The 27,920-nt window shown below is 40.6% G+C and overlaps 2 protein-coding genes across 2 annotated transcripts in view; one reads left to right on the top strand and one right to left on the bottom strand.

The window, feature by feature from the left end:
• The window catches only part of PIGU (phosphatidylinositol glycan anchor biosynthesis class U), a gene marked incomplete at its 5' end in the record, with an annotated part of 662,778 nt that overhangs the window by 28,892 nt on the left and 605,966 nt on the right, over positions 1-27,920 (top strand). The window lies entirely within an intron of this gene.
• On the bottom strand, positions 91-26,786 carry MAP1LC3A (microtubule associated protein 1 light chain 3 alpha). The gene is made up of 4 exons (XM_083358251.1): positions 26,480-26,786; positions 13,123-13,178; positions 2,514-2,620; positions 91-1,154 (listed from the first exon to the last, which is right to left on the bottom strand). The coding sequence occupies exons 1-4, from the start codon at positions 26,517-26,519 to the stop codon at positions 992-994; spliced, it is 366 nt and encodes a 121-aa protein (XP_083214377.1). The 5' UTR covers positions 26,520-26,786; the 3' UTR covers positions 91-991.

The raw sequence follows: 27,920 nt of genomic DNA on the forward strand, positions 1-27,920 counted from the left end.
AAACTAGTTTCCATCAGAAGAGAATTTTAATTTATCTTTATTTATATAGATAATTATATAGATTTGACTGGGCAGATTGTTTTCCTTTGTCATATACACTTTTTGGTATCATATTTTTATAAAATAACCAGGTAAAGTAGCAATATAAATCAGTACATTCCTTGAGACAAATGGCCTGTTTGCCACAATGGGATCAAAAATAGATTTTAAAAAAAATCCATTCATGCATTAAGAGCAAAAAAGGAAAAAAGACTGGCTTTTGAAAAATAAATTTTTTAAAAGGCCAAGAGAAACATTGTCAGAAACAGCGCAGAACACGACACCTTTGTGAAAATTAAGCTACTTTCATCCTCACTTTTACAACAATTTAAAGTGCAAAAAGGCATGTTTTTTTTTAAAAAAAGGCTATATCATACAAGCAAATTCTAATCCCCCTCGTGCTTAAAGGTAATAAACTTAGAAGATATAGTTTGGGGAAAATACTGGAAAAGATGCCTACATCTATTGTGTAGCACCAAGAATCAATAACGGAAAAACTGCAATAAAACCTCAATAAAAGTTATAGTAATTTATTTTTGTTTTATGATTTTCTGCCCTTTAATAGCAAACAAATACATTCCTTGCTTTAGTAAGTGAGGAAAACAGTTTATTTGCCAGACTGCCAGGGGCTCCATCAATTTGGCATTGGAGTAAGAAGACATAATATGAAAGAGAGTGCATACATCTGCAAACACACCGGCGTGAACAAGATGGGAGACAACGTATAGAAATCGTAAAAGATAGAGGCAATGCAAACAAAGATTTATGGGTCTCACGCACCTACACACTGAATTATCTTGGTCTGATGTGCTATGAAATTGGAGGAACAGTCGCTTCCAGGTTGCTCCTGGACCAAAAGCTTCTCTCTGCATAGGGTTTGCCAAGGTGGGGAGCAGTGGGGAGGCAGAGATGTTGCTGCGACAGTTTGGAATTAGTCCTCTGGTGGTGACACTCAATACCCAAAGGTTTCCTGTGAGGCATAGACCATGTAGAGGAAGCCATCTTCATCCTTCTCTTGCTCATAGATCTCAGAGATTGGGGTAGAAACGCTCACCATGCTGTGCTGGTTCACCAATAGGAAGAAAGCCTGGGTAGGATTCAGCTGTAGCCGGCGCCTGAGGCAGTGCAGAAGATAATTATTGAGCCTGAGTCAAAATAGGAGCATAATAAAGCATGCACAGCTAATTCTAGTTAAATAAATGAACAAGATACAGGGCACCAATACCAAAAATGTCTAAAACCTAATAGGAGTTTCAGTACTATTTTATTACATGTTCTATCATCCTTTTAATAAATCTGCCCTGCAGTTTTCTTTTTCTAATTTGCTTCAAAAAATTTTTTTGCATAATGTAGGCTACACAGCAGGCCAGTATTAATGGTAACAAGAGCATCTTAAGGTGTTTAAATGGGAATTGCAGTCCAACACATCCTGAAGACAGAATGCTTATTTGCAATTGATTTCCAAATCATGCTACCTTCAGAATGTATTGGACTGCCATTCCCAGAGATTTGGCGGGGGGAGTGGCATTGGTGAGGTTGGACACTGACAGTTTCAAGCACTCAAATTTCTATCACACATAATGGAAGCCTTGCAAAATATCAGCTGCCTTGCTTTACTCGTAATGTGTGTCTGCTGCACACATTAATCATCTTGGATGGCCTCCAAAGTGTCTTTCTGTGTGGTTTGCACAGTTGCATCGAGAGCTAAGCCAAATAATGACTGTGGAGCTATGAACTCTTAATTCTCAAGAAAGTGCAGTTTTAGGGAAGAGGCGGAAATTTAGTACTCTTCTGATTTGATAACTGCATCTTGGTAACTGTAGGCCAGTGAATTAGTCAAAATACAGCTAAGAGCTAGTGCCAATCTGCATCCTCAATACAGGATTATCTAATCTTCAAGTCTATTACCCATCTTCATGGAAGGCAGAACTGCCATTATAATCCCTGTAATATTTCTTGGGGACCAACTGGAGTTGGCTTGGGTGGGTGATACCTTCCAAACAACTACCCATATACCTATGCAGCAGCAGGCAAAGGATTATGGAGGCTTCCCATCTGTAACTGAGAATGTATATTACTTCGCTGACTTCAAATTATGGTAAACCAGCCTGTGCATTTGGGAACACTCTTAGTCATTCTAATCCTTGGCGCTCTAAACTTCTGTCCCCAAACCTTTCCATGACTTGAGCAGGTTTCCTTTCTTCTGGGTGAATGACGAGATGGTTAAAAGGCAAGACGCTCTACAATGAAAGAGAAGTTGCTTTCATACCATAGACCAGGGGTCTCCAAACGTGGCAATTTTAAGACTTGGCCGGCTGAGGAATTCTGGGAGTTGAAGTCCACAAGTCTTAAAAGTTGCCAACCCTGCCATAAGCAAACAAATTGTCGGCACAATTCCACTCAATAGGAAAAATGCTCCTTGGTCGTTTGATATTCACAAGCAAATCATAGTTGCTTTGAAGTATTTCACTTACCGGATTATTTTTACCAATTCACTCATATTGACATGATCAGGAACTAGAAATTTGGTCTTATCCAGAACAGGTAGCTGCTTCTCCCCTTTGTATCTCTCAATAATGACCTAGTGAGGAAGAAATTTGGTGCTGTCAGATTCTTTCTTGCCCAGGAAAATCAAAAAGACAATCCTTTTAAGGCACTAAACATTATTGCTGAGCATTAGGATCCAGACAATTAAGACAGAGAATTGGGTCCTTTTTTACGGATTTCTTCCAAATTATGTTGTGAGATGTTGGAGTTACCACTCAAAATCTAATTAAATTTCAAATGAGAAAACAAAATAAGCAAAATCCAGTGGTCTCATGATATTTGAAACATTTTGATAGTTTACATTTAAAAAAAAAATCTAAGGGTCCCAAGAGGCGCTTTGAAGGAGGTGCAGGTGCTGTATCACTGAGCTGATTAAAGCATCAAGTTTGTAAAAGCTTTCTTTAATAATGATGTGCAGTCTGTTAAAAGGAAAGCCGGGAATCACTGTTACATTAGTATAAATTAGTATAAAATAATCAATTTTCATAGTATACCAAATTTCTCGAGTGATTGAATATCATGATTGAACACGATAGACAGATGATATACTATGAAAAGTGATTATTCAAAAAGAATGCCAAACTCAAAACCATATCATTATAATTGTCTATGGAGATTCTCAGTCATCCAGATCATGACTGTCCCAAAGGTGCTTTTTCAGGAGGCAACTGGATTTTCTTGTTTTTCTTTGAAGATGTTTTGCTTCTCATCCCAAAAGCTTCTTCAGCTCTGACTGGATGGTGGGGAATGGCAGGATTTCTATTCCTTGCAGACAACTGGTCATTTGCATTTTTTTAGAGTGTGGCTGCCGTCATTTGGAGGTTTATTTGTTTATCTGTATATCATTATAATTTTGCCTTATTGTTATTACTACTTCCTTATTGTGTGATCATAAAAAGAAAAACCTCCGTGATGATCTAAATAAAACTAAACCCCGGAAATCTGTTTTCTTGGGTAGAAAAAGATATTTAAGACCCAATTAAAATTATGCAATAAGCAACTGCATGTTCTCTTTTCTTACTTAAAAGTGTGACTTCCTGACACACCTGACAGCATATGATCATTAAACAAACTTTACCTTTGAAAATAGATGGCTGAAGAATCCCTACGTGAAAAGCAGATGCTCACCCAGAGAAGTTCTGTGTAATCTTAATGGCTATTCAGAGGTCCTAATTATGTAAACTGCTTGCATTTAGGGGTTCTTTTTCAAAGAAGAATTCCAGCTACATGGTATTAGGGGGCAGAAACTGTATTCCATGACAGTAACACATGGAATAAGATACAAACATAGAAAGGACTTTCTCACTTTGGAATGACAGATACATGTTCAATAGCACTCATGGTGGAAAGCCAAGCTTAAGCCTTACTTTCCCACTGATATCCTAGTTCTTCATATTGTTTTGTTTTCCTTTCACTATGGAAAAAACAAATATAGAATGATTGTCTTTTTTTGTTTTGCTATGTCTGCTTATATTCCTTTTCTATATCTTACCAGCTAAGTTGTTTGCTAATCCTGCTGTTTTCACAACTCTTTCTGTCTGTTGTTGTAATCTATATATGTTAACTCTGCTTACCTACTTATCAAAGAAACCGACTATTAGCACTTGTTGAATGGAGTACTTACCTGCCAGTTCTTAATCAGATCACCAAAGATCTACAATGCTTGTAGTTGCACTCTTTATTTCAAAAGAAAAAGGGAACTATGTGCTGTATGAAATATACAAACAGTTGCTTAATTCTGTGCAATATCAAAGAGGACTATCATTTGTTTTGACGTTCTCCATTATCATACAAAGGAGACACTATCACTATCCTGTATTGGGGCTGTATGGGGTGCTTTGGGTGCATAGATTACTCTTAATTGTTTCTTTGAGTTGTTGTAAACTTATGCTTGAGCTGTCAGTGATAGCATCTAGCCACCCCTCTGTCAGCTTTTGAGCTGACCCTTATCTCCAGTGACACTTGCCTTGCCATTACGTATCCAAAAGGATTAAGCTTTAGCTTCAATATTAATGCTTTCATTGAGCAATATAGTTTTACTTCATCTAATATTGAATTATTTATTTGTGCAATCTAAGGTATTTTCAATATCGCATATCAGAGGCATTAATTTTTATTTGTTCACATTTTCACAGCTATATATCAAAACTGGGAAAACAATGGCGTTGACAATATGTGCTGTTGTTAGTGTGATGTGACATGTTAATATTTTGTCTAGATGTCACTTTCCGTCTAAGAAGCAGATCTCTCTTTGGCCCAGTGGCTATTGTACAATCACCATTGCTGTGTATTTTTTTGCCTGGGAAGAAATAGGATCTGCTACTAATTCCATCTTCATTTGTCTGCACTGACCTGCCAGCCTAATGACAAGATAATTTTAGAGGGGATTTAGTTTTAATATTGGCAAGAAAACTGCTTTTGGAGTGATGGCTTGGCGGTTAAAGAGGCTGAGCTTGTCAGCTGGAAAGCTGAAAGTCCATGTTTGAGATCCAAGTGCCGTGTAATGGGGTGAACTCCTGTTACTTGCTCTGTCCACCTAGCACAGGGGTCAGCAACCTAAAACAGTGAAAGAGCAGTCGGAACCAGTTCCCTCACAAAAGGAAAAACTGGGAGCCGCAAAAAATATGTGCGCAGGCACGTACATGCGCACATGCGCAGAACAGAGTTTGACTGAAGAGTGGAGCCAAGGCGAGATATGCACCTACCCTGCATATTTGAATTGATTGGTTGAACTTTTTTAGTCCCACTTTTTTTTTTTTTGGACTGCACATGGCAGAAGACTGGGAGCTGCAGGAGACGGCTGAAAGAGCCGCATGCGGCTTCGGAGCCGCGGGTTGCAGACCTGTGACCTAGCAGTTCAAAAGCATTGCAAATACAAATAAATTATTAGGTAACACTTTGGTGGGAAGGTAACAGCGTTCTGTGCCCCTTTACATATAGCCATGCTGACCACATGACCGTGGGAATTGTTTTCAGACAAGACTGGCTCCATCACCCAAGAAACAGTCAGACACAGCTGGACAGGAAACCTTTTACCTTTTTATTATCAACTTTTCTTAAATCTTCCTAATTTCTAGCTCTCAGCTGAGGTCATCAGCATATTTGAAGTTGTTGAAACTTTAGCAACTTTGACTTCAATTTTTATTTATTCTTAAATAAGATTTCTCATAATATATTCTGCATATAAATTAAAAGAATAGGGAGACAATATACAACCTTAACACCCTCCCTCATGAAGCCTGGATTTCAAAACTTTGAGCATTATTTTACTAGGATGTGAGATAGAATCAATTATTTGGTATTCAGTTTTTCATATAGAAATATATATTGATCTTTTCCACTGCCTTGGTTACTTTGGTGTAGTAGTTAAAGCATCATGCTAGAAATTGGGAGAGTGTGAGTTTTAGTCCATCCTTAGGCAAAAAACCAGCTGGTGGTCTTGGACCACTCATTCACTCTTAACCATAGTAAGGAGGCAATGGCAAACCACTTCTGAAGTCTTGCCAATAAAACTACAAGGACTAGTCCAGGCAATTGCTAAGAGTCAACACTGATTTCAAAGTATGCAGACATAGTGTGACTTGCTTAATTCTGGCTTAACATAGTGATGTGCAAAACTAGCTGTGTTTTGAAGTCCATGAATGATGGCTTAGCATGTCTAAACACAATATTAGGTGTGGGTCTATTCAACAATACATAGGTGTCAAAATTGTGGGTAAGAATATCAACCTTGCTATTAAGGAAAATAAAGCTTTTGATAGAGTGTACCGAACCATGCACTAACCAAACAGGTGGTAAGAAAGTAGGGGAACTCAGGCACAAAATAAGTTATGTAGAAAGTAAACATAGGGTCAGTCAAAAAGAATTTAAATGTCTATATACCAATGCACAGAGCATGAAGAATAAACAGGGTGAATTAGAAATTCAAGTCAATGAGGGCAGATATGATATTGTTGTCATTACGGAAACTTGGTGGGATGTAACCCACAAATGGAATATACAACTAGAGCAGGCATGTCAAACTGCCTGCGGGCCAGATGTGTCATGCCGAAACCACACCCACCCCATTGCCAGCAATGGGGGAAAAGTCCCAATACATCGTGTAATGTCACATGACATTGCGAGTTTGACATGCCTGAACTACAGGGATTTAAATTATTTAAAAGAAACAGACCAAATAAAAGAGGAGGTGGAGTTGCACTATATATAAGAAATAACTACATCTCTGCAGAAATAGAGCACAGCAATGATGGAAAACTGTCTTGAATGCATTTGGGTCAATATAAAAGGTGGGGGTAACATTGTCATAGGTATATACTATAGCCACCCAACCAAACAGAGGAAATAAATGAACTTTTTGCTAGTCAGTTAAATAAAGTATGTAGGAAGCACATCACAATAGTAATGGGGGACTTTACTCTGACATCAACTGAGAAACAAACTGCACCAAGTGGAAGATCAAACATGTTCCGGACAAACCTAGCAGACAACTTTGTCTCCCAAAAAGTAGTTAAGGGAACTAGGGGATCAGCCATATTGGACTTAATTCTCACTAACAGAGATGAAATGATAGAAGGTGTTGAAGCTACAGGAACCTTGGAGGGGACTGATCATGCAGTATTGGAATTCAATATTATGTAAGCACAAGCAATAGAACAAAGTTAAAGTAGAGTCTTAGACTTCGAGAGAACTAATTTCAATAAACTTAAAGAAAGCTTGGGAAGAATTCCATGGATGAGACTCCTCAAGGGGAAAACAACCCAAGAAGTTTGGGAAACTGAAAAGTGAGATTATAAAAGTCCAGTCTAGCACAATACCAATGAAGAAGAAAAATAACAGCTCTCAAAAGAAACCAGCATGGTTGCATAAAGAACTCTCTGATAAATTGAAAGACAAAAAAGGATAAGTATAGAAAGTGGAATGAGGGGCACATAATTAAGGTAGAATATCAGCACATAGCCCGAGCCTGCACAGATAAAGTGAGGAAAGCTAAAGCTCATAACGAACTAAGGCTTGTGACAAAAGTCACAAACAACAACAAAAGCTGCTTTCAACATGTAAAAACACAAAAAAGTGAAGGAAATGATTGGTCCATTAATAGGAGAAAGTGGCAAGAAGGTGACAAGCAACAGGGAGAAAACACAACTGCTTAACTCGTTCTTTGCATCCATCTTTACACAAAAGGAATAAACATTACAACCTATCAAAAACTGTACTGTAAGACAGAGATTAGGAATGCAAGTTAAAATAGGCAAGAAAATGATAAGTGAGCACCTGTCCATCCTAGACGAGTTCAAATCATGAGAACCAGATGGCTTACACCCCAAGGTTCTGAAGGAACTGGCAGACATGATCTCAGAACCTCTGAACTATATCTTTCAAAGATCCTGGAGCATTGGGGAAATTCAATGATGAAAAAGGTAAGGTTCTACATTTAGGGAAGAAAAACCAGATGCACAGGTATAGTATAGGTGGTACCTTGCTCAATAGTAATAACTGTGAGAGAGATCTCGGAATCCTAGTGGACAGTCACTTAAATATGAGCCAGCAGTGTGCTGAAGATGCCAAAAAAGCCAAGACAGTGCTAGGCTGCATTAACAGAGGGAGCTAGAACAATTAATCAGTGGAACAACTTATCTCCAGAAGTTTTGAATGCTCCAACACTGCAAGTTTTTAAGAAGAGATTGGACAACCATTTGTCTGAAATGGTATAGGGTTTCCTGCCTGAGCAGGGGATTGGACTAGAAGACCTCCAAGGTCTCTTCCAACTTTATTATTATTATTATTATTATTATTATTAGTAGTAGTAGTAGTAGTAGTAGTAGTAGTAGTAGTAGTAGTAGCAGTAGCAGTAGTAGTAGAACAGCAGCAGCAGCATATTGCTGCATGATGTTGCTCTTTTCTCAAAAGAAACCACGGAATATGTACTCTGAACTAGAACCAAAGTATGAGAGTGTGAGACACAATCCTTTGCCCTCTATGGTCCAAAACAGAAAAAATACATAGGAACAATTCATAGGGCCAAAAAAAGGATCCACTGAGTTTTATGCATATGTGACTTGTAGCCAGAAAGCAGCTACAGCTTTTTAACCAACTTGACTCAACAGGGTTAACCTTCAGTCCTCTGTGTTTGTATTTTGATGTTTGTGAATTGTCCACCTTAGAAATGTGCAAAACTGAATAAGAACAGTTATTTTTATTCCTTTTTTATACTTAAAGTAGATATATTTCTTTCAAGCAATTAGAAAACTAAAAACTATGTGAATGACTTTAAAGGCCTGCAAAAGACATACTTTGAATTTATGATGTTTTAAAATATCTTTCTCTCCTATGCCCCATTGCTCAGTTTAGGCAGTATAAGATGTCTATAATTCTTCTAAAATCAACCATCCACCAACATATATTTAGGTCATGAGACACTGCAGGAACAAAGCAATTGGCAAGTGGAGAAACTAAAATTAATATAGAGAAGGAGAAAATAGTTTTGGAGAGAGAAATGATAGTGCTGAATCACTTCAGGCATTAAAGAAGATTATTTTAAAGTACAGCAGAAGCTTTGGTGTCACCTCCTCTGGAACTGTGAATTTGAGATCAAGTTTAGCATCCAGAAAATCTTAAAAATGAATTCCCAATCTTTAGTCTATTTGCTCGCAAGAAAGCTGGACTAGAATTATACCAACAGTTCACCTTTCCCTTCTCCAGGATGGAAGTTTGTTTACTATTACTTCTACCACTACTAATAAAAATGGCACAATTTGACTAATATTTTAAACAGAAGCAGGAAAAACTTTCACCTATTTTCCCCCCAAGTTTTTTTTTACATCTGATTCACATGTAAATTGACAGTATGACATCTGACACCTGGACAGAACTTAAGACAGCAAACAAGTGATAGATCAGCTGCTGAAAAGAATCTCATCCTGAATTCTCTCAGAAATGTTTAACTCCAGTATATCTGCTCTTGAATCAGGATCTAAAATCCTACAAATATTACTAGAGGCCCTTAACCTATTTTGTTTTCCAGAAATTTTCATTGCTTTTTTGCATGGAAGTCAGCTTCTTAGTATCAGATGATTGTATCATTGTGCAAGTCATTTCCCCCTCCTTGCCCTCTTGCTTGTCTCTCCCCCACCATTGCCTATGCTGTATTCTTCATCTAAACTGGAAGAAAAGAAATTGGATAAAGCTGGCTCTATCAGCTGGTTGTAAAGTAGTGAAGTAGATGCTCCAGAGATGCATTCAGACAGAGCAATTCAAGTTTTAACAAAGGTATAAATGTAGCTTTTCCTATTCATCTTGCATGGAGAGACTGATAGGAATGCTAAGGGTTACAGTGAGAGAGACATGTTTGAAAAGCCTATGATTCCTTAATGTGTTTTAAATCACTTAAAGAGGTAAAACATTAAAACTATTTCAAAACAGTTAAACTGCGTGCTAAATCAGTAAACTCTAATGCCTGATATGTGGACCATTATCTGTAATTCAGCCCAAACATAAATCATGTTGTTTATTTATTTTATTTTTCCTAACTGGTACAGTCATATCTTGGCACTCAACTGCTTCAAAGCTCATCAACTTCGGTATTTAATGAATTTTGAAGCACAAATCTTGTCCTAGCCACTCATTTCTCTTCTGGTAGTCAATGTTCAAGGAAGAACTTGCTGACAACCCAACTTTTCTTTTCGACCCCAAACCACCCCAGTGATGCCCTCGCTGTGAGGTCCCGTTGCCTGGAGGCGGTTCGGGTCTGGATGGGGAGGAACAGACTTCAACTCAACCCTGACAAGACTGAGTGGCTGTACATTCCGGCATCCCGGGACATTCAAAATGTTCCATCTCTTTCTATGGGGGGTGAGCTTTTACCCCCCGTGGATAGGGCTCGCAACTTGGGAGTCTTCCTAGATTCACGGCTTACTCTGGAAGATCATATAGTGGCCGTGACTAGGGGGGCTTTCACCCAGGTTCGCCTGGTGCGCCAGTTGCGGCCCTATCTGGACCGGGATGCTCTGTGTACGGTCACTCATGCGCTCGTGACCTCTCGCCTTGACTACTGTAATGCTCTCTACATGGGGCTTCCCTTGAAGACCACTCGGAGGCTCCAACTGGTACAGAATGCGGCCGCGAGAGTTGTCCTGGGAGTTTCCCGGTACTCCCATGTTACACCTTTGCTCCGCGAGCTGCATTGGCTACCAGTTGTCTTCCGGGTGAGGTTCAAGGTCCTAGTTATGATCTTTAAGTCCTTACATGGCATGGGTCCGGGTTACCTCGGGGACCACCTGCTGCCGGCGTCAACTTCCCTCCGCCCAGTACGTGCCCACAGAGAGGGCCTCCTCAGGGTGCCTCCGGTCAGGGAATGCCGACTGGTGGCCCCCAGGGGGAGGGCCTTCTCTGTGGGCGCTCCGGCATTATGGAACCAACTGCCGGTTGAGCTCCGGATGGCATCAGACCTCCGAACCTTCCGCCGCGGGCTGAAGACCCACTTATTTGAATTAGCTGGTCTGGCCTGATGGGGGAATATGGGTTTTTAAATTGGTGTTTTTTAGTATTTTATTATTGTTGTTTTAACTGGGCACTGGTTTAATTTCCTTTTAACTTTTGTATTGTTATTTATATATGCCCTGTGAACCGCCCTGAGTCCCTTGGGAGAAGGGCGGTATAGAAATCAAATAAAACTTGAAACTTGAAACATTGGCTGCCTCGTAACTCACTATTTCTTCTGGCCAAAACAGTGGGTCACATGGTAGGTCATACAGTTTTCTTGGTACTCGTCAGTTTTAGTATTCGTCGTCTCTTCCAGAATGAATTACCGACGGGTACTGAGTACCACTGTATTAACTGCCCATGGTACACTAAAAGCAGCTTACAATAAAACTTTGGGACAGTTACTCTCTCTCAGCCCAGTTCACTTGTTGTTGTGGGGAAAATAGGAGGAGGAAGGGGTTATTAGGTGTGTTTGCAGCTATGGGTTATTTATAAAAGATAATAAAGGTGAGAATAAATAAATAAAAAGATAAGTAAGTAAGTAAGTAAGTAAGTAAGTAAATAAGCATACTTCTATAATAATTTATGAACCAGTTACCACTTGTCCAGTAGGGCTGACAAATCTTTTGCAATATGGCTTCCAGATTGAACAGCATCTCTTTTCGAATTGTTAAAGCAGGCGCATCTTTTTTTAAGCGGGCACAGCTGTTTCAGAAACTGCTCTCAGCTATCTCTACTGTGCATGCAAGAGCATGAACAGCCTTTTAGCTCTGCACTTCAAAGACAGCCAGAAACAGCTTCTGAAGTATGTGAGAGCTGGGGGGGGGGGGAAGAGAAGAGGGGGAATTATTTGAACCATTTGAGAGAAGAGCTACTGTATATTCCCGAGCAATTTTTTTGGGAAAGATTTGTACTATTAACGAAGGCCCACCTATGTAATATATTGGCTGAAACACAAATGCTGTATTCAATGTGTAATTGATACAGAGAATTTCATCATCAATTTTAAACTAAGGCATAGCATTAAAATTAAATATCCCGATGACAATCTCTTTAAATTAATTTCTTTTTCCCTTTTTGCCCAGAAATGAGTCTGGGATGCTTATATTGACTCACATTCTACATGATATCTGTGCAATATTGATATGACCAAGTTTTTGATTAATATTCCCGTAATTGAATTGTTGATTAATAAAAAATGCAGAAGCTGCCTGTGAAATTTTCTGCCTTTTGGGGTATGACTAGCAAAAAAGAAAGAGGAGCTTAAATTATTCGATTACCTAAGAACAATAAAGAAAAAAAGGGAAAAAAAGAGGATAATCGTGGCCTCTATTATGCAGATCTAGTGCTTTCCAGTATGTTTATATATTAACATAATGTAATAAGCAAAACACTATATTTCCGTTCACATAATCAATTATTATTATAGCAATGGAATATTCACATATGAATAATAATGGAATAAAAATGTCAGTCCCAAAGAAAATTTTTGGAGGGATGTACTCAAAAGAAAAATTAAATATGATGAGGCTTATGAGAGCCAAACATTTCTGTTCATCTCATGTAATAAAACAGATGGTAGCTTCGCTTTTTTCTCCGTATCATCACAAGAGTTGATTTATTACAGGAGTTAGTAAAGTTGGCCTAAACCTCTTACTCCCATTAGGAGACTGGCCAAAAGCAACATCTTCCTTTTCATTCTTAACTTGGCATGAGATATGCCTTGGTAAGAGGAGACAAATGTCATAGCTTGACACCATCCCAATCACTACAAGATATTTCAGCGACGTGCAGGGGTAACCACCTTCTGACCCCCAAATCCTGAATTCAATTGTACTGTGACTCTGATTGAACAGGTTTGCACAAAGTCTCAGTTAAAAAGAAATTAACATTTATAAAACTACTCCCTAAACTTAGCAATATATACAATCAACTGTTCAGCGTGGGAAAAACGGAAATGTTTCATGATCCTGGCATATGACCTACAAGATACCTATTATGTTTCATGGATTTATATAAATTGATTTAAAAGCATAGATAATCTTCTTTACTTACTGGAATTTTGTTTGGATGCTGTTCTCGAATCTGTTGTACCTCTTTACAACGATCCGCTGTGGAAGTAAAGCATAATTGATTTTAAGAAATTGAAATAATTTTCTAGCCTTCTGTATATTGAACAGTTCTGTAAACCTTCAGAAAAAATATGGAAGAGGGAGTAGTGAAACTAAGCAGTTTTTTTAACTAGAAAAATCATGAATCATACCAATCCAAATATAGTAATATTTATAAAGAATATTTAGTATTCCCATAACAGCATTGATCAATTATTTAAGCCATCTGAATACAGGCCCTCTTAAACTGTTCACCAAGGATGTGAATTTATTATTCCCTCCCCATTTGCACCTCACAATAAAAAAACAACTCCCTTTTTATGACCCTGTAATTCCTTAATTCTGGGCAGTCAGGGAGACTAGATGGAACTGAGTGTTTACTAGCCAGATGCCCTTCCTAACACCTATGCAGAGTTCACAACAAATGTTTTTTCATTGTGCCCTGGGAGAGAAACTTCTGCAACTACCTAGGATTAAACTCTCAATCTCACAAGTGGGAGGGCAAGTGTCTTCACCACTAGGCCACTACGCCACTCGATTTGTACCTTATATACAATGTACCCAATACCTTTTATAATCTACCAAGAAAGATAGAAATAAAATTCTGCAATAATGCCCACCTGTTCTTGAAGCATCTGACATTGTGCAATGTAAATTGAATTAGGGACTGCCTTCTGTCCAGATATTTACTTGAGCAGCAATAATTTTAGTTTCAGATTATGTATTTTAAGGATTATGCAGCCTAATTCTGCAAAACAGGAACGCTAACTTATTTTGACCAAACTCGTTTCCAGCTCTTGAAGCCCATTTGTTAAAATTCCTAAATCGCATATATATTTGTGTATATTTCATATGTGATCTGAGCCCCCTGAACCAGGACGAGAAATGTCATTGTCAATGAACTATACAGTAAAAATGACTTCTATTTTCTATTTCGTTGCAAAACATATTTCTGGTTAAGCTAGTTTTTAGAGGTAATAAGTAAGATTCTACTAAGACGATAGCACCTGACTGACAAGGTCTAAAAATACAATACTGTAAACTAGGCAGAGGCCTGGGAAGTACAGAAAGGCGAATGCTAACAAAACAGAAACTATCAGGGACTATCAGGGACTCTTGTTACCTCATTCTCTGGGAGAGCTGATAGAAAGCAGAGCTCAAAGCTATGTTTACATGAAATTTCATTATTAACAGCAGTGAAGATAACTTATTAACTTTGCTCAGTGTCAAGATACTGTTCCACTTGTTCACATGCAAGAACAGTTTCATTTCCAGGAAGCAAAACACAATACCATCACCTTAACTCATGATCGACAAGCCAATGTTAAGGACTTGTAGGTGGCTTGTTTACTCCCAAAGGATCACATGAATAGAATATTTTTGCAAGAAGCTATCTTTAAAAAAATGGGGGGGGGGGCTGGGTGAGATGCCATTAGCCAGCACAATATTTATAGCCAAAGTAGTGAGATTAAAATAAATTTGGAATCTTAAATACATTCAAGCACTTAACTGAAGGCTAGCCAAGTTATTCAGTTTGTGCAAGTATTAAATGCTGGATCTTCCTTTTTTCCACAATATGAATTATTGTAAATTGAAAATTATTCTAAAGCTTATTGAAGAACAAAGTTAGAACTGGCTTCAGAGTTTCTTGTGAAACTTATATTTTGGTACCAGAGAAGGATGCCGATTTTTAAAAAGATGTTAACATGGGGAAGGAGTAACTAGCACGTATGTGCTAATTAGCACAAATGCAATATGAATATTACAGTAACATCCAGATTGCAAATATTTCATTGAAAGAAATATTCTAAGTAACCAGGTAGGTTGCTCATTTCACATGATACAGGGAAAGAAATGCAGTGTATTTGATGACAAACAAGTCTGATGTTGCCTTCTTTGGTAATGAAACATTTGCAAGAAAACAACCAAGCCCAGAGAGTATCAAGGACTCTACAGTTTGTTTATTTAAAATGTTTATATAGTTGCCCATCTTTGATCAAACTCTTGACGGCTCCCAATCAACAATTAGAAAACAGAACAAGGAATTCCTAGAAGCACACATTTCTGGCATCTAATGTAGTATGACTTAAAAGTTGATATCCTGTCTGTAAATATTAATATTAAATTAGCTATTTACCACCTTTACGTGCAACTGATTGCCTCAGATGCTTCCAAAGAGCCTTTGGAATTTATGAGTCATTGCTTGGAAGCTGCCTAAAAGACAGACATGGGCCTAATCTGATTCTGGGAGTGTCTTCACCTAGAACAGCCCATTCTACACATTCTAAGAATTGGCTTCTGCCTTTACTCATCTGTATTACCCAGAACAGGAAGTGGCTAGTCATGTTCCAGAATCAAATCACTCATTTCTAACATGTCTACTAGAAATATATTTACCTCTGACCATCATATGGGTTCTCTAATGTTTATTATAAAGTATAAGAACAATAGCACTCTGTTAGTTATGATAGATGATTAGATAGATAGATAGATAGATAGATAGATAGATAGATAGATAGATAGATAGATAGATAGATAGATATAAGAGAGAGGGGGGAATACTTTTACTGTATTATTAGTGAACTGAAGTTGTAAACAATAATTGCAGATTTAAGTTTCATAAACTTTTCCTTAGCAATTTTTTCTTTTTTTAAACAAATGGAAATCAAGAAAAAAGAGACAATTATGGAAGCCTTTCTACAACCTTATATTGTGAGATAATATGTTAGAGAGCTGTCAAATCTGTAATTTGACTCTTGACACTAACAATAAGGACTTCCCAAAGCAATAAGTAGTAATAAAATGTTTATAAATCCTTCATTTTGGAAAGATCAAATGATAAAAACTGTTTTCATCCTATCAAGATTCACAGATTCTTTGACCAACAAAAAACAGAAAAGACTATTTATTAGTTAATTTATTGATGTATAAAGACCATCCTGCAATGAAGCCAACATGTTTACATTTGAGAATGAGGTTGTGATTTATTAAATCTGATTATGTAGCCTCAAGACTGGAGTTTACTACTGGCTAACAGGGAGAGCATATTTCTGTTAAGAAAATTAAGTCCAAATCTCATTTTATTCCCAGGCTTACTCAGTTTGCTTTTAAGTAGCTTTAGCTCACTACTATGTAGACTTATACAAAAATATAGGTGAAAACAGAGATTTTGAGATTTTGCTGATGAAGTTCTTTTTGTCATAACATTTGTGGTTTCCAAGAAGTACTCTAGTCAAAGGCATTTGGAAAGCTCTAGTTTCATGATCACTTATCATGAGACAAGCAATGTCAGCCTCCAATTTGCTCACATGTTCAAGGGGAGAAGAGAAATTGAAATGTCAACAACTACTAGCAAGAACAGAGCTATCTCAGGTTCTCAACCCCCAGCTAGCCATCAGGAAAAAAGCGGAGAGTAGATAATTTTATCTGATGCTCACAGTTCCTAAAGGAACACAGTGTCCTGTTAGTAAGCCAAGATAACACCAGGTTAGGGGTAGGATATCTTGGAAACCTGTGTTCTCTCCTAAAATCTCTGCAAATTGATTGTATAAAAGTTCTGAAAGAGAATTGGTGTGTAGATATAAACATAATGGATAAGGAAATGCTGTGCAGATATCCAGCTATGCCCACAACTGAAGATCTGGAAAGGGGAATGTGGTACAACCATTGTTCTGTACATAGTTTCTATAAGTTCAATAGTGCATATGCACATATAAGTAAGTACTTGACATAACTGAGTCATATATTTGTTAGGGCTTTATTTCCTAGTGTACCCTAGTAAATAAAAAGTAATAAAATCCAAAGTGACCCCACCATGGGATGACTTGCAGACATGTCAAACACAAGGCCCAGGGGCCGGATCCGGCCCGCGAAGTGGTTTCATGAGGCCCGCGAAGCTATCCTGGAAACAGTGAGGGAACGGCCCCCACTGCCTTGGCCCTGGCCCAGAGACCCTCCTTCTGCCAGAGACCCTCAGATCTGTCCCACTCCTGCCCGGGCCCCCATAGGCACCCTTCATGCGAACGATGTAGAGCTGGCCACGCCCACCCAGTAGGCCATACGCACTCTAGCCACGCCCACCCAGTAGGCCACGCCCACCCTGGCCACGCCCACCCGGCCCCCTGAGGGCAACCGCAATGCTGATGCGGCCCTCAGTGAAATTGAGTTTGACATCGCTGACTTAGAGAATGTACCACCTAACACCTGGTTTCAAGAGGAAAATTGGCACATTCTTGAAGGTCAGGTATATTTTGTAGGAGAATGCTTACAAATGCTAAACTTGCTTTGTAAAAGCAAGTCAAAGGGAAGAAACATGTGGAGGTATCAGGCTGAATTGTATTAGAAAGTTAACATACATTAAGATTGACTGCATTTGTGAAGGGCTAATTTAATGACAAATCAGAATGTCAGATGTCTTCTGAAATATTTTATAAATAGATAGTACTAGAATGCCCCAAAGCTTGTTACACAAGCTAAACCTAAATTATTGTACAAGCTAAACCTGAATTCACAAGCAAGATTATTGTGATCTTATAACGAGGTAAGGCAACATCTACAGTAGGTCCCCACAACATGCTGAATGATTGATGTTAGTTTAGTTCAGTGTATTGTGCTAATCTAGCCATAAAGACCCCTAGACCTTGAGTTTTGAAAATTCTTCAGGCTTCCCACATTTTTCCTATAATATTTACTTGATCTGTAATCCTGGATACAGCAATGCATATACAGTACTGTTGCATCCAGACTTTTGTAAATCATTGTGACTGACCAATTTGGAAGCCAAAAGAAGGAAGAAAGGGGGACAGAGGGAGAGGGAGGGAAAGAGAGAGAGAAAGAGAAAAAGGAAAGAAAGAAAGAAAGAAAGAAAGAAAGAAAGAAAGAAAGAAAGAAAGAAAGAAAGAAAGAAAGAAGGAGGAAGGATGGTATCTTTTGCTTCATTTTTTTTATTTTGGGGATCAAGTGTGCACTGTTGTGTTCCTTCAAGGAAATGTTTTCATTTGAAGTTTTCTAATCTAACGCATTTCACAGACAACAGCAGCAACAACAGTGGTTGCCATGTGACATTACAAAAAGGAAAGATGCCACCCTGGGGACTCTCTTCTAGGCATCAAAAACAAATGTCAGCAATATTTCTGAAGTACAAGAAGAATGAAAATCTGCCCAATGCCCCACCCTCAAACTAAGCCAGACTACATTTAAATAAATAAATCTTATTTATGTATTTTAAAAAAATCACAAAAATATGAAAAAACCGTAGCTGATTGAGTTTAAAAAGTAACTGATGAAAGCTATGATACAAAACACTAAAAGGAACTTTTTAAAAAATGGCAATTCTTTCTAGAAACTCACTGTCAACAAGTTTTAAATGCAGTGCTCCTAAGGGCAGGTAAAAGTGTTTTTCAAGTGTTTTGTAAACATTCAGTTATGTCACAGCCAGGTTTTTACTGCTCAGGCTAGTCTAGTGCTACAAATTTTGCATCCTGAAAAATGCTGAAGCCCAGAGGACACTTGATCCAGAGGCATTTTCTTTAATGAATATTACAGCTTCTTAAAGATCTTCCCCCCTTTCCCCCCCTGCTCATAACTGTGGCTCTATATAGCTCTCTGGCTGACCCTCTTTCCCTCTGCCTTTCTTCCCAGAAAACACAGAAAGCCAGTCAGTTGAGGAAGCAAAAAAAAAGATTTATGGAAAATAAGCTGAAAGGCACTCAACAGTTGCAGCTGCCTGCGCTCACATCCCACCCCCCTGCTGCTTTTGAGCTATTTTCATCCTGCTTTGCTTTTGAGCTGGGACAGTCAGGGCGAGTAACTGGAGGCAGACTAAGCACCATCTGCCTACTCCACCCAGTGGCATCCAAGCAGTGGCTGCGAGCAAACAAGGCTGGGAGAAAGAGCCTCAGCCTGTTTTGTTTTGTTGTTTCCTGAAGGAGGTCCACTGCTCCATAGAGGGCAGTAGAAGCTGAAATGGTGAGGAAAATCAGCACAGGGCACAGCACGTGTTTTCTCTGGATTTGTTATTCACTCTTGATACAGAGTATTTGTCAATGTTGGGGTGAGTCAGAGTTAACAACAACAAACTGTCTGAGGTGCACTCACAGTCGTGGCATGTGGAAGGGTCAGGGTTATAAAGAGGATAGCCCACAACAGGAGAGCAAAACAGATTTCCTTAAGTGTATCTGCTCTATATAGCAAAACTGTCCCTCCCAACCTAGGCACTCACAATGTGAGAATGTTGATAATTAATATTTCCCAGCCTGCAATGACATGGCTGGGAATTCTGCAGTTTAAGTCTGCGTATCTGGATTCTAGAGCAGGGCTTTTCAACCAGTGGTACGGGTACCACCTGTGGTACATTGGCATCTGGCAGGTGGTACACGACCATCCTAGAAAAGTGGTAGTAGGGGAGGGGAATGAGCTGAACCGGTGGCAGCACCGCACAAGCCTGAGCGAGATGGCTGGAGCTGCAGGGCTGTCAGGGCTCAGTGAAAGCTCCAGGATCAGCGCTTCTTCGGGGCTGTCAGGGCTTAGTGGAAGCACCAGGATCAGCGCCAGGCTCTAGCTGTAGCTCGGCGCTGATCCTGGCGCTTCTGCTGAGCCCAGAAGAAGCGCCGATCAGCTGGAATGTTGCAGCATCTCCAGGGTCTTGTGATTTACATTCAGATGCTTGGCAACTGATTCATATTTATGATGGTCACAGTGTCCCAGGGTTATGAGAAGTGACCAAAACCTGCTGCAACCACCCAGCAGACGGGGGGGGGGGGAAATAAAAACCAAATACATCCCCACCCCATCCCCACTGCCAATCCTCAACAGAAATGCTCACAACAATGAAAACATCGGACAGGAGGAAGAGCACTGCCGGGTGGGCAGGCAGGTGTCTTGCTCGGCTGTGGCTTGGGGGGCACTTTTTTCAGTGCCATTGTAACTTCAGTCACTACGTGAACTGTTGTAAGTCGAGGACTACCTGTACTTCATCACTTTTTCCTTTTTCTTTTTTTTTTGGTCATCAAGTTCTTGACACCTTGCTGGTGGTACTTGGATGTTGCCATATCCTAAAAGTGGTACAATGGGGGGAAATGTTGAAAAGCCCTGTTCTAGAGGATGTCAAGGTTGCATACACTTGCAGTGGCAGTTTTAAAGCTTCTGAAAAACCAACACATTTAACCTTATATGTAACCTTATGCAATAATAGATATGTTGTCTTTTAAAAAGTCACAAGACTCTGAAATGCTAATAAAATAAGAGTTTTCTATATAAGCTGCTTTCAGCTTCTGAATGAAAGGCAGGATATAAATATAAATATATGAATGAACAGGGACACAGCATTTAGCAGACTACAGCATTAACAGTGTTAGTAGGCTATTAGTATACAAGGTATACAGTATACTTTCTTGATAAAGCTTTATCAAGAATGAGATTACATAATTGCTTATGTGGAGTAAAGCAACATGGGAGAATTGATCAAATCTTCTTCAACTGGTCCAAGTAAATACAAAGTAACTATACTTTGTGGTGTCCTACTTAATGCTGCCTAATTTCCTTGGCCACTATGAATTTTCAGCTGTGACTTGCCTTTAGCAATGCAGAACCTAAATTCCAAGAGTGGCAACTCTATACAAAATTGAAGGCTTACATCAGAGTTCAACGTCAGCCCTGCCGCCAATCAGTAATGGAATCTGGTCACAAATTGGCAGTATCTCTTTTGCTCCTGACCTTAGATAACAAAAGACAAGCAGCATCTTTTCCCTAAGCAGTTTTCAGTTGCATTTAATGATGTCATCAGGTAAGCAGTTCAACTCCATTCATCCCTCCTTGCCCCAAATTCTCCATCTACAAAAAGCCAATGATACCAATATATTCCACATAACACATTTCAGGCTGAAAATGCTCTAAGTCTTATCTGCCTATTTGCAATGATAAAATTTACCTAGGGCAACTTGGAAGATAAGCTTCTGAATATCAAGAAAAAAAGCTAGTGTCTTGAGTAGTTTCCAGGGTAGAATGTAAAGTAGGAATGAAATAAATGAAGCTCCTTTCCCATGAATTATAATCCTCTCAAGGACACTTTGAGTACTAAAGATTCAGTATTCAGTATATTCATACAATACATACAATGAATAATTAAAAGGACTTTTAATGCCAAAACAATGCAATTACAATGATGTAAATTCAGTGGCACACAATTATAATTCACCCATAAGAGCGCTCTATACCCTCTACACAATGTATTGCAACTTCTACCACGGCATGAAGAAATGAATTACAATGGCTAATCTCAATTCACTGTAAAACTTTAAACTATCTTGCATTGAATTAAACTGACCAAAGTATTTATCCTAATACAGATGACAAAGTGCCCATATGACTGATGTCCAATAACTGGTAATTTTTACACATTTCATCTTCCTTTGATCTTTTGTTTTATTATTCCTTCATCTTTTCCAACAATAGAAGTACATGCAAAATACTCTTCCCTGGACAGTGAACCAGAAAAACTAATAGGATTATAAATTTCTTAAGACTTTACAATGGAATTTTTTATTATTTTAAATATAATCCCATGAAGAATGGAAGGAGCCACAATTCAAAACATTTAGAAGGCACAATATTCTCTACTGCTACAGAATTTAAAAATCTCCTTGTTTAAATTGTACCTCTGATAAAGGTAAAGGTTCCCCCACACATGTGTGCTAGTGGTTTCCAACTCTAGGGGCCGGTGCTCATCTCCGTTTCAAAGCCGAAAGCCAGCGCTTGTCCGAGGACGTCTCCATGGTCATGTGGCCAGCATGACTACACGCCAAAGGCACACGGAACGCTATTACCTTCCCACCATAGTGGTCCCTATTTTTCTACTTGCATTTTTATGTGCTTTCGAACTGCTAGGTTGGCAGAAGCTGGGACGAGTAACAGGCGCTCACTCTGTTACGCACTCAGGATTCGACCCGCCAAACTGCCGACCATCTGATCGACAAGCTCAGCGTCCTAACCCACTGAGCCACCGCGTCCCTTTCTAATATCATACAATACCTCTACGTTTGGTACTTGAAATAAACATACACTTTTGTTTTAATAGTTGTATTATCATTTAATTTTCCAAGTTTCAGGAGGTTTTCCACTGCAATCCTGAAGCTTACTTAAATGAATAACAAACTAATTTTTAATAACAAATAGATTTTCAAAAAGGGGGTTTAGTGTAATGGGGAAAAAAAGACAATAGACTTAACCCTATTAATCAGCTGTGAAAACTCTTATTGAGCTGGATTGGAAGTGTCACAAAGGAGAGTTAGAACAAAAACAGAAATAGCAATACTGTATAGCAGTAGAGCAGAGGTCCCCAATCTTTTGGGCACCAGGGACCGGTTCCATGGAGAGAGGTTTTTCCACGGACCGGAAGGGGCCTGGTTTTGTGTGCTGCCTGTATCCTGCGCATGTCCACAGACCGGGGGTTGGGTACCCCTGCAGTAGAGGACACAGATGGCTGCTTTGTCCTACACAAACATCGTGATAATCTAGAATTCAAAATACAAGAAAACTCTTTATTAATCACTGGCTTTTTATTAGATGCAAAGCAGATAAGTATTGTTGCAAACTGTCACAAATCTACTCATCTCCCAAAGATGAAAACATACAATCAGTAATCTCTTGCAGCATTCCACTTTATCTCAATAAGGCCCTTAAGGGGCAACTTCTAAAAAAACCTCACCTCCCTACTACATAAATCCTATGCTCAGGGGGAAAAAACAATCAAGTGTGCATTCTTATTGCATGTAATGTATTTCCTTTTGGTCAGCTTTCATACCTCCTAATGTCCAAAATAGAATGTTTTGGGGGGGCGGAATCAGAGAATTGGAAATAAGAGTCAAAATCATTTAGCCTGGAGAGAGGAGGAGGTTTCAACTGCAAGAAAGATTAAATGTGTGCTGTATACACATTCAGTTACAAGGCCTGCTCTTAAACACTTCGCCTTAATCGCTCAAACTGATTCTCTGAATCCAGGTCTATATTATGTTCTTAAGGATTACTAGCAGTCTTTCTTTACAAATCAGAAATTATAGATAGCTATGACCAAGAGAATGAAGGCCAATTTGGTGTAGTGGTTAAGGCACTAGAATTCCAGTCTTGCCTTAAGCAAAAAGTCTGCTAGGTGATATTCTAATTTTTCTAAACTCAAAGATAGGCATGTCCAACCCACTGCACACAGGCCACATGTGGCCCTGGACAGTTAGTAATGTGGTCCCATAAGATACAAAAAATACTAAACAAGTAAAGTTTGTTATTTAAATAATTAACTATGTCATATACAGTAGTTTATTTGTGGCCCAAGACAATTCCTCTTGACTCAGTGCAGCCCATGCAAGCCAAAAGGTTGGAGATGCTCTAGGATGTAGGCAATGACAAACTGTTTCAGAAATCTTGCCAAGAAAAGAAAGAGCAGGGACTTGTCCAGAGAGAGACCAAGAAGAGATGGTCAGCATCATATTTAAAGTACTGTCACTCCAAGTCAGTGGCAGCAGATAAAAACTAAATAATACAAATCTAAGTTACCGTATTTTCCGGCGTATAAGATGAGTGGGCGTATAAGACGACCCCCGACTTTTGAGAAGATTTTCAAGATTTTTCGTCTTATACACCGGAAAATACTTACATGCCAGTTGCCAAGTGTCCGACACAAGCCCGATTCAGACCCGTCTGATGCAGATGGTGCAAAGCCCTAACGGTTCCCACCCGACGCCAGACGGCTCCGCTGGTGCCGCCTCAAGAGGGAAGGGCGTGAGGCGCCTGCCACGGCTCCCCGAGGTCTCCTTAGCAGCCGGGGAGCGCACGCGTATGCAGGACTGCCCTGCCGGCTTCCGCCCGACGCCAGCCTGCCCTCCACAGTGAGAGGGGAAGGCTTCCCGGGCTCACCGACTTGCAGCCACGCTGGAGCCAAAAGGGGCTTTTCCTTCCACCCACCCTTTGGAATAAACGCAAGAGCTGCGTTTACACGACGCGCTCTTCCAGGCCAGACTCTGCAAACGGCACACCAGAAGCCGCAACCACTGCGGGAACTCCGAGTCCCCACCTTTTGGCAGCCTGCACGGCCGAGCACAATCTGCTTATGCTCAGATGCCACTTGGGCGAGGGGCTTCCTGCCGCTCCCGGGGTCTGGCAATTGCAAGGGGGAGGGGAAGGGGCTTAGAGGCTCTTGGGGGTGGGAAGGGAGAGTCACGCTGGAGGGGGGACTGGACTAAGGAGGCTTGAAGTTGCTTTGTAAGAACGGGGGTGCTCGATTGATTTATGTACTATTTTCCGGCGTATAAGACAACTGGGCATATAAGACAACCCCCCAACTTTTGAGATTTTCATGGGTTAAAAAGTCGTCTTATACGCCGGAAAATACGGTAAATTACTATTGTAGTTTAAAATGACCAATACTCAAGAGGGTGTAAAAGAGTGCTGTAAAATGTGTTTTCAATGCCTGAAACGAGTTTCAAGGCAGTTGGATTAAAAACTCCTTTATAGCTCTGAGGATTCTAGCTTTGCATAGAGGCAAAACTCTCCCATATAACAAACTGCACCCACATTCCACAACATAATTTCCTCTGCCTATTCTGATCCTTGGGGGCTGGGAGGGGGTTTCTGATTTTTTTTTAAAAAAAAAAACATTATTTTACAGCGAAAAGGAAACAGTAACAGTGAAGACTGCCTCCAAGTTATCATTACAACAAGGTCCCACAGACTTGACGCAACAAGATGTGGGAATACTGTACTGAGAGCACAAACGCAACTAGATTTCCAATAATGCAGGAAAGGCCACGCCGGCCGTGTTGGACCCAAGAAAATTTTCCACCAGAAGGGGAGCAAAGTGTCTCTTCAGCCTCCGTTTCTTCCTAAAAGCCTACCTCGCCCCTCCCCCCCCCCCAATTTGGCTTCTTCCAAGCCGGGCCGATTTTCTAGCTCTGGTCTCCGAGCCTATCGCCGAGACGCAGGGACGTTCCCCGAATCCCATTGGCAGGCGTTACATCAGGGGTCTTCAAACTTGGCCCTTTTATGACTTGTGGACTGGCCCTTTTATGACTTGTGGACTTCAACCCCCAGAATTCCTCAGCCAGCTTTGCTGGCTGAGGAATTCTGGGAGTTGAAGTCCACAAGTCATAAAAGGGCCAAGTTTGAAGACCCCTGCGTTACATCACCAGCAGGGCACGACGTCCTGGTCGGCTGCTACTTACCTTTGCCTTCTTTCTTGCTTCCCTGGCTTCCCAGTAGGAAAGTCGGAGCTGAGCTCAACAAAGAGTCAACGAGCTGCTGGCCACTTGAGAGTCTCCCAAGTTAATCGGTCTTCCGGGACTGGGCAACCAGCAACTAAGGCAGTATTTTGGGTTCCTCCCTCGTCATCTCCCAAGGGCCTGAACCTGCAGCAAGGGCCGGTTTGCACGACCCAGTCCGGTTGTAAGACCGGCACCTCAACCCCGCGTTGAGGAAATCAGGGATAAACTAACCAAGAATAAATCGTGAAAAGAGAGAATTTCAAGATACTACTGTATCAGGGTCTGGCACGCACAAAGCTAGGCAGGCATTCAGAGGGTGCTCCACATTTCCCACCTCCAAGGAGCAAGTGCAAGAGCTAAAAGCAGCTTTGCGCATTCATGTAACCAAGACAAAGCGGCGAAGCTAGGAGATAATTATTATGAAAAGCACGGCTGAATGCATTTCGATCTGACTAAATAAAGAAATCAATAAAGCATTTCTTGGCTTAGCAGCGAAGTCTAAAGGTACAAACAAATAAATGGCGGCAGATTCTTCTCTCCACTGGTCTTCTCCAAGGAGGTGCCCTCTGAATGTAGGACTACAAGGCCCCTCATCCCCCATCGGGCACGTCCCGCCGGTCGAGGGTTTCCCATCGAAGTGACAGGGTGAAGATAAAATTTGGAGAAGGCGAACACAGCCGTATCCCCTCGTTTCAAATCCCGCCGCGTTTCCCTCCAATCCAGCTCGCCAAACCCTCCAGGATGGGAGTGTGGGAAGGAGGGGGGGGGAAATGGAGCATCTCCGGGGAAAATGGAGAAGCAAACAAGAATCCTCTGTGCCCAAATTTTGCAGCGGCGGCGGCGGCACCGCTGGGCACCTGTCCCCAAACTACCCCGGCCTCCCAGGACTCGGCCCTCCGGTAACTCTTCCCAAGAAGGCGGGGATGGCTGGGAGATGATCCTGGACACCAGCCATTTCGCCTCTTCCTCAGCCGCTGGGCCTTCTCCCGAGAGCTAGGACTTTCCCCCCTCCCCGCCCCCGGGCAAAAAAAAATAAATCCAGTCAGGACTTACAAAAGCTCCGCCGCTGCTTGAAAGGCCGTTCCGAAGGCATCGCGGCCGGGAACCGGGCACTACCGAGACCACCGCGCCTCAGCACGGTCGTTGTTAGATTCAAAAACAAAACAATACAACCCGCTTCGCGAGGGCAGGGGACGTCTCCGGAGCCCACCGAAAGCAACTGCAGCCTACGCCGCCACGCGCGCCTCCTCTTCCTCGGTCGGCCGCCGCCGCCTGCTGCTCCCGATCAGATAGCTGAGCCACACCGATCCCCGAAGGTGGCAGCGCAGCGGTGACTTCATCCCACAACCTCCTGAAAGGGGAGGCGCGCGATCCCGCCCCTTCTGCAGTGCGGCCTCGTTGCCAGGGGCGCACCGGTCTCAGCCCTAGGCTGCCCCCGGCGATCTTGCCGCCGCCCTCGGGCAGCAGACGCGCTTCCCCAGGAGAAAGAATCAAGCCGAATCCCGGAGGGTGTTATAGAATAGGCGTGAAGGGCAGATGTCTGCAGAGAATGGACAACACACACAAACACGCGCACACACACACACACACATCTATTAAAAAAACATTGCCAGGAATTCATCTAGAAATAATCCCAGAAACGACATTGTTTATTCATTTAATTAATAGCAATTTATTATAATTAATACTTCTCTTGGAACCAGTCCTGAACAGTTTCAGTTGGATGTTACTCAATTGCAGCACAACTGGAAAAACAGGCAGAAGTGTCATCTTAAAAATTAACATATTTATTACATTACTGTATAAGCTTTGGTGGATCACATGCATTTGATATGTAAGGCGGTCTTTTGTTATGATTAACTGAAAATGCTGCAGATTTGCTGAATTAAAACCAAGATGACCTTCCAAGTCAGACTTGGAGGAATCCAAACGCTCTCACATTTAGTTTCTACATCTAACATCTTGATGCTTAGCCATATATCCCCCCTGCCCCAACACCCAGGAAATGACATTGAACGTGGGGAGAATATTCTCATCACAGAAGGTCTATGAAGATTCTCAGTCTGAACCAAAGAAACTTCTTGGATGAAAAGTGAAAAGTTGTCAAGGAAAAAGACACCAAGAAATACAGTTGCTTTTTGGAAAAACAACTTTGGGGTCTCAACATAGAATGACTTTTGAGGAACAGTTATTTATATTTGTGATTAGAAGAGAAAAGTGGAACTCTGGTTCAGGCTTCTGGATGAGAAGGATTTAAAGAGAAGCTTCTCACATGCATTTAGTATATTTATAGCTTCTAGCTACTGAGAAGGCTACTCCCCACTTTATTCTAAGAACCTGAGGTAGGTTAGGGCTAAGTAACTATGCCAAGAACACTTAATAGCTTAGAAATTAAACATTAATCTTTGCTGAGTTCCTATAAACAACATCTACCAGTGTATGAGCTTGGAATGTGTAGGTCTTTCAACTGCCTTATATAATTAATTTTCGTTTA

The sequence above is a fragment of the Vipera ursinii genome (genome assembly GCF_947247035.1).
Source record: "Vipera ursinii genome assembly, chromosome: 3".
Taxonomy (NCBI): domain Eukaryota; kingdom Metazoa; phylum Chordata; class Lepidosauria; order Squamata; family Viperidae; genus Vipera; species Vipera ursinii.